At 34.4% G+C, this 7,988-nt stretch overlaps 1 protein-coding gene across 11 annotated transcripts in view; it reads right to left on the bottom strand.

Moving 5' to 3' along the window:
* Positions 1-1,025: 1,025 nt before the first annotated feature.
* The window catches only part of MIPOL1 (mirror-image polydactyly 1), a 303,329-nt gene continuing 296,366 nt past the window's right edge, over positions 1,026-7,988 (bottom strand). For 4 of the 11 annotated variants that reach the window (XM_059914122.1, XM_059914128.1, XM_059914127.1 and 1 more), the window contains one exon: positions 1,031-2,611. In XM_059914122.1, the coding sequence (XP_059770105.1) occupies positions 2,545-2,611 (67 nt within the window). In that variant the 3' untranslated portion in view covers positions 1,031-2,544. Of the gene's footprint in view, positions 2,612-7,988 lie in introns of all 11 variants that reach the window. The other 7 variants (XM_059914120.1, XM_059914123.1, XM_059914132.1 and 4 more) reach the window with 4 other exon arrangements.

Below are 7,988 nucleotides of genomic sequence, written 5' to 3'. Positions count from 1 at the left end.
CCCCGCTGAGAGTGTTTCCTTGCTTGCAAAATGTACTACTACTACTACTAAAATTACTATCATCATTATCGTTATTACGTGGTTGATATATATAATATATTGTTATTATTATATGATTGTTGATAGGATCAAATAAAAATACAGATGGGAAAGGACTTTGTAAATCATCAAGTGCTACACGTTTATATGATCTTTTCTGCTTTTCCTCTGAACTACTTATTTTTTACAAGGGAAAGTAAATTCTCATGTTACTATAGGAATTAGACTTGATGTTTAAAGTAAACTCAAAGCAACCTCTCTGGGCAGTGGTGGAATACTTCAGATGTTGCATTATAATTGAATATGTAAAGAACTGATCTTCAGTGGGTAAGCTTATTCCTTCATACAACCCTCCCCGCCCCCCCAAAAAAAGACTACTTGAAGCATTTGTAATTTTGTAGACAACTCATTTTCAAGGGGATGTGGTAATTGGGGGAGTTTACCTACACTGAGCAATAGTAGATGTTAGAATTGTTTTGTAAATTTAACGTTATAATATCAAATTCTATAACAGTTCTGGATATTGATTATAGGAACTAGTTGTGCTAATCTGATTGTATAGTTATAAAAAGAGATGTTTGGAAATTGTAAAATGTCTTTATTCTACACTTTGTGTTTTATAAAACCTCAAGCGAAATAACTCAATAAAGGTTTGTCTGTTCTTCAGGAATAAACTGAAAATTCAAGTTTACTTGTGATTTATTTGAAGAGGATTCAGGAATGGACTATTTTGTGACAAGAACTGTTTCTCTTTACTTACCCGCATGACTTGAAAGGTGCTCTTCCTTCACATAGGGAGCTGTTACATGTTTCAGTTAGAGCTCAGAGAGAAGACTACATGCATGACCAAATTATTCCAAATTTGTATAGTTATATAGTCACTGGTTTGTGAGAGGCTATAATTCTCTTTAGGACTGTAGAGTAAATCCAGTTAGTTTATTTTTAACCCCTATCGTTCCTTATTTTCTAATTCTCATAGTTAAAAAAATTTTTTTAAGTAGGCAACATGAGTAAATTCTAAATTTGAACTCAGTGGGATGAGTCTATCAGTTAATTCAATGGATTTAATAAGAAAGAAATAGAGCTTGTTTGCATCATGATTCTTTTGTTACCCTATGGTAAAGCACCTTTATCATAGAGTAAAAAAAGTTCAAAGGCATAATCTCCAATGGTGTTAATAAATTATTCTGTACTTGTCCTGAAAACAGGCAATGGTAGATTTAGTTCAATCTCAAAGATAAATTAAAAAATTGTATGGACTTAGAAAATTTTTCACTTGCCTACAAAATTTTCACTAATTCCATCTCTACTTGTCAATTTCATCCTGCTGCGTTCATATTTATTTTCTATCAGTTTCTCATCTATTCAATCTAAAAATAAATTTTTTTTCCTATAGCCAAATACATGAATCTTAGTTTTATTCAAAATTTCATATGATTAGAAGTGACTGCCATGATGTAATTATTTTAAATTATCCCTTAAATTAAAAAAAAGTAGGTATCCTGAACCAAATCGCAGGTTTACTTTTTTCCCCAAGTCTTTATATTTTTAATTATAATTTTATTCTATATTATATATTAGATTCCCCTCCTCCATTACAAAAATTCAAATGATAATCTAAATAAAGATAATAAAAAAGAATACTTAATATGTTTGATGGGCTCTTGCCTTTTAGCATCATGCTGGCACATGCTAATTTTCAAGCCAAAAGTATCCCAGCCTATTAGACAGACTTGGCAATTTCTACAGCTTAAATAGAGTTTAGATCATTATTCAGACCCAACATTAAAAAAATATTGACACCATGAATTTCTAAGTACACATTAACAATACCCTTTTTATTGAAAACAATGTGCATTATTTGTAGTGAAAGAAAAATCATGCCTTTGATTAATGTAATTTTAATATACCAAACTCTTATTAAGGCAGATTACACATTTGATTCTTGGTATCTATACTTAATATTCTTTAAAACTAACAAAGATTACATGCATGCATTGAAGGAGGACTATATACTCTTATGTATGTGTTTCTCTCATTGGTTAAGAAATAAACTCTACATTGAAAAATGTATGTATTTGAAGTTTTGACCTAACACAGTGGATTAAGGTTTAGGCAATATTTACTTTGCTGTATTTTGATTCAGAAAGGGCCATATGTGAAGATATGATCCTGACCAACTTTACTATGTTTCTATAATGGTCTTTCAGCAAAAATCTTTATATTAAATACAGTGAGATATAAAATAGTTACAAAATAAGCTGCAACTTTATAGCTACCCATTGGTAAAAGTCTGTAGTTAATACATTTGGATAAATAACTCAAGTCAGCAGCAAAGTGGTTAAACATTTGTGATTTGATTTTATCTCAGCTTGGAATGTGGTTGGAGTGTCCCACTTCTAACAACTGTTTGCTAAGTTAAGGCTTTAGTGTTTACACAGTGTTGAATGAAGCAGCCTGGTCACCAGATGTGATTGCTTCCCCAGACTGTCGTTTTTTTCTCAGTCAGATCACTGTCCTCATGGTCCCTGTTCCAACCTTCTTCCTCAGGACGTCCACCAGCCTTTCCAACCTAAGTTGGGGGCAGGGGGGGCAGGAGGGAAAAAAATGATTATAAAAAGTGCAATTATTGTCAGGAATGTTTTGGCTGAAAAAGAACAGTATTTGCCTGTGACCAAGCACTCTTGGTAGTCATGTTAAGAAACAAAGCATTACTGTAAGTGAGAGACACGGGTGCAGAGTGCCAAGTATTTGAGGTTAAAAAAACAGCAAAAACACAAACTTTAACCCAGATCTTCAGATTATGTCAGCATTAGATGCTACATGAAAAATCTAAGATACTCATTTTAATACATTTACCTACTTGCATTACGGTTATGAATGAAGTCATTACTATGCAATGACAAGATGGCATATTAAACGTAGAGCAGTTTCAAACTGATTTTCACCAAGAGTACATATTTCAATACATAAATACTATCAGCCTTAGATCTGTTACCTAGCTAACTAAGTAACATATTGGTATACTGTACAACTGTTATGCATTAAATTTCTTCTGTTTAAAGCCAGGTATTAGGTGGCTAGGTTGGAAAAACTTGATATCTCAATGGTATGAATATAACTTAAATGTATAAAAATGATTTGATGCTAACAAAACCAGACTTTCTGTACTACATTTTAAAAGTTTCTATTCCTGAGTAATATAAATAGGCTAGCAATGACTACATATGCTTCTGAGTCAAAGATAAGTGATTTTTCAGTTGATTAAAAACTCACCAATTATACTGAAAATAGAGTCAAAAATTCAGAAGTCATTCGGTAGGTTATTAGACTACTCTATGGGAGGGAAATCCCATTCATTGAATGAGTGAGAGTTTTGCTTGACAAAAGATGATGGAATCAGATCATTAATTTTTTTTTTCCTTATTATTTTCTTTACCGTAAGCATAAAACCTCAACCAAAAATCCTGCTTGGTGTCACACACACAGAAATCTTCTTTATAAGTGAAAATCACACCCAGCAGTTTTCATATACACAAAGCTCCCTCCTCAAAGACTGGTGAGTGACACAGTCTAGTCTGCTCCAGCTTGCCTCATTTATATGGACCCATGCATGAGGGTCCTTTGCAAATAAACACAGCACAGAGCTAGACACTAAAGGAATGAGGGTATTCTTAGCGTCATACACACTGTTTTAGATGGACTAATTGGATGCATGCAACACTGAAAACAGCTGAAGTTTATTGGATGATTCTGCATATATCAAGACTTCCGTTAATAGAAAACAGGAATATGAAACAAATAATTCAGTGCATAAAAATATCTTTGCTTTGAGAAATGTAGTAATGATCTTAGAGTAAAAAGGCAAATCTTGCTTAAATTTATTACTACAAATTTCTCAAATGTAAATTTTACACAAGTAACATACAACCATTAAACCAGCTTTAAGCTAGTGATGCAAATACTTGAACTAGAAGATTTACTGGACAATTCACTGTATTCACAGATAAGTCTGTATTAGTTGGACTTTCCCTAGTGCTAAAAACTAGTGCTATTTTATACACTCTGAATACTATGATTCATAGGATTACATAAATCCTTTAGGACAAAGTTTCACTAAGTTGAATTGTGGAGGAGGGGGAAGAAAAATGTCACTATGAAATTCTAACTGTACTGTAAAATATGATAATAACTTGAATTAACTGTTAACAAATGACTCCCAGTAGAAACCTTGATATGCCACTAATAGAATTTCTCAGGATGTGCTGTAAAAAGTTAGAAGATATTACTTTCAAGTTGGTTAAATATATCCCTCCCCAAAATATCATTTGCACTACTATTAAAAAAACTTCCTCATAATGTAAAAGTAAGCTCTACTCTGCACAGTTATTATCACTATGAATTCTGATTCAACGGAATGCCAAATTACTGAGATGAATGTGTTTTGTGCTTCTTTTGCCTTCTCCTTTACAGATGGACTCATTTTACTTTAGTTTCTTTTTCATACAGTAGGATATCTCTCCATTTAGAACTCTTAATACATCTTGCTAAGGTAAGAGGTTAGGAGGAAATACTTAAATATCACATTTTGCAATGTATTTACTATATTTCAACAATTACTAGATCAACCACATTCTCAGTTTATTCAGGTTGAATGATTTATGAAAATTTGGTATCAGAAATGAGAAAAATGTCAATTGCTTAGTTTTGTAAAAGCTTACTGACTTTGGAAACACAATGAAGCACCTATTCTTTCCTGTAAGGAATGGACTACACCTGCCAAACATGGACTGTCCTGACAGGAAGGTAGGTGTGTCTGTCTGTCGAACCACCTTGCAGGATTTGCCTGCAGGCTATTCTTTACTGTCCAAATCAATAACATCCTTTAAAAAATTACGTAGTTTAATAAAATAGGCCCCAATGGCTTTACATGTTACTCAGCAATAGCTTCCCACAAACTTCATGAATAGGAAAAGGGTTAGATCTAAGATTAGAATTTCTCTATTTTAAATGACAAAACTGAAGCACAGACAAGGAAACCCTCATACAACGTCGCAAGATAAGACAGTTAACAAATATGGCCTGGTTTCCTTGTTCCTATTGCAAAGCTACTTCCACTAGAGTTTTGGCTACTAGAAAGCTACAGATTTCAGATTATAGGTTAATGTATTATTTGTCTTAATAGCTTCATTAAACTGTTTCCTCAAGTTACTACTTAAGTCAAATTGGGTATTTTTTTATTTAACACCTTTATTACAGTATAATTGCTTTAAAATGGTGTGTTACTTTCTGCTTTAGAACAAAGTGAATGAGTTATACATAAACATATATCTCCATATCCCCTCCCTGTTACGTCTCCCTCCCACCCTCTCTATCCCATCCCTCTAGGTGGTCACAAAGCACCGAGCTGATCTCCTTGTGCTATGTGGCTGTTACCCACTTGCTATCTATTTTACGTTTGGTAGTGTATATATGTCCATGCCACTCTCTCACTTCGTCCCAGCTTACCCTTCCCCCTCCCCATGTCCTCAAGTCCATTCTCTACGTCTGAGTCTTTATTCCTGTCCTGCCCCTAGGTTCTTCAGAACCATTTTTTTCCTTTAGATTCCATATATATGTGTTAGCATATGGTATTTGTTTTTCTCTTTCTAACTTACTTCACTCTGTATGAAAGACTCTAGGTCCATCCACCTCACTACAAATAACTCAATTTCATTTCTTTTTATAGCTGAGTAATATTCCATTGTATATACTGGCCACATCTTCTTTATCCATTCCTCTGTCGATGGACACTTAGGTTGCTTCCATGTCTTGGCTACTGTAAATAGAGCTGCAATGAACACTGTGGTACATGACTCTTTTTGAATTCTGGTTTTCTCAGGGTATATGCCCAGTAGTGGGATTGCTGGGTCATATGGTAGTTCTATTTTTAGTTTTTTAAGGAACCTCCACACTGTTCTCTGTAGTGGCTGTATCAATTTACATTCCCACCAACAGTACAAGAGGGTTCCCTTTTCTCCACATCCTCTCCAGCATTTATTGTTTGCAGATTTTTTGATGATGGCCATTCTGACTCGTGTGAGGTGATACCTCATTGTAGTTTTGATTTGCATTTCCTAAATGATTAGTGATGTTGAGCACACTTTCATGTGTTTGTTGGCAATCTGTATATCTTCTTTGGAGAAATGTCTATTTAGGTCTTCTGCCCATTTTTGGATTGGGTTGTTTGTTTTTTTGATATTGAGCTGCATGAGCTGCTTGTAAATCTTGGAGATTAATCCTTTGTCAGTTGCTTCATTTGCAAATATTTTCTCCCATTCTGAGGGTTGTCTTTTCATCTTGCTTATGTTTTCCTTTGCTGTGCAAAAGCTTTTAAGCTTCATTAGGTCCCATTTGTTTATTTTTGTTTTTATTTCCATTTCTCTAGGAGGTGGGTCAAAAAGGATCTTACTGTGATGTATGTCATAGAGTGTTCTGCCTATGTTTTCCTTTAAGAGTTTTATAGTGTCTGGCCTTCCATTTAGGTCTTTAATCCATTTTGAGTTTATTTCTGTGTATGGTGTTAGGGAGTGTTCTAATTTCATTCTTTTACATGTAGCTGTCCAGTTTTCCCAGCACCACTTATTGAAGAGGCTGTCTTTTCTCAAGTGTATATTCTTCACTCTTTTATCAAAGATAAGGTGACCATATGTGCATGGGTTTCTCTCTGGGCTTTCTATCCTGTTCCATCGATCTACATTTCTGTTTTTGTGCCAGTGCCATACTGTCTTGATTACTGTAGCTTTGTAGTATAGTCTGAAGTCTGGGAGCCTGATTGCTCCAGCTCCATTTTTCTTTCTCAAGATTGCTTTGGCTATTTGGGGTCTTTTGTGTTTCCATACAAATTGTGAAATTTTTTTGTTCTAGTTCTGTGAAAAATGCCATTGGTAGTTTGATAGGGATTGCATTGAATCTGTAGATTGCTTTGGGTGGTAGAGTCATTTTTACAATGTTGATTCTTCCAATCCAAGAACATGGTATATCTCTCCATCTGTTTGTATCATCTTTCATTTTTTTCATCAGTGTCTTATAGTTTTCTGCATATAGGTCTTCTGTCTCCTTACGTAGGTTTATTCCTAGGTATTTTATTCTTTTTGTTGCAATGGTAGATGGGAGTGTTTCCTTAATTTCTCTTTCAGATTTTTCATCATTGGTGTATGGGAATGCAAGAGATTTCTGTGCATTAATTTTGTATCCTGCTACTTTACCAAATTCATTGATTAGCTCTAGTAGTTTTCTGGTAGCATCTTTAGGATTCTCCATGAAGAGTATCATGTCATCTGCAAACAGTGACAGTTTTACTGCTTCTTTTCCGATTTGGATTCCTTTTATTTCTTTGTCTTCTCTGATTGCTGTGGTTAAAACTTCCAAAACTATGTTGAATAATAGTGGTGAGAGTGGACAACCTTGTCTTGTTCCTGATGTTAGAGGAAATGGTTTCGATTTTTCACCATTGAGAATGATGTTGGCTGTGGGTTTGTCATATATGGCCTTTATTATGTTGAGGTAAGTTCCCTCTATGCCCACTTTCTGGTGGATTTTTATCATAAATGGGTGTTGAATATTGTCAAAAGCTTTTTCTGTATCTATTGAGATTATCATATGGTTGTTATCCTTCAGTTTGTTAATATGGTGTATCACATTGATTGATTTGCGTATACTGAAGACTCCTTGCATTCCTGGGATAAACCCCACTTGATCATGGTGTATGATCCTTTTCATGTGCTGCTGGATTCTGTTTGCTAGTATTTTGTTGAGGATTTTTGCATCTATGTTCACCATTGATATTGGCCTGAGGTTTTCTTTCTTTGTGACATCTTTGTCTGGTTTTGGAATCAGGGTGATGGTGGCTTCATAGAATGAATTTGGGAGTGTTCCACCCTCTGCTATATTTTGGAAGAGTTTGAGAA

The sequence above is a fragment of the Balaenoptera ricei genome, chromosome 2 (assembly GCF_028023285.1).
Source record: "Balaenoptera ricei isolate mBalRic1 chromosome 2, mBalRic1.hap2, whole genome shotgun sequence".
In the NCBI taxonomy this organism is placed as follows: Eukaryota; Metazoa; Chordata; class Mammalia; order Artiodactyla; family Balaenopteridae; genus Balaenoptera; species Balaenoptera ricei.
This window is presented reverse-complemented; position numbering and strand designations above follow the sequence as displayed.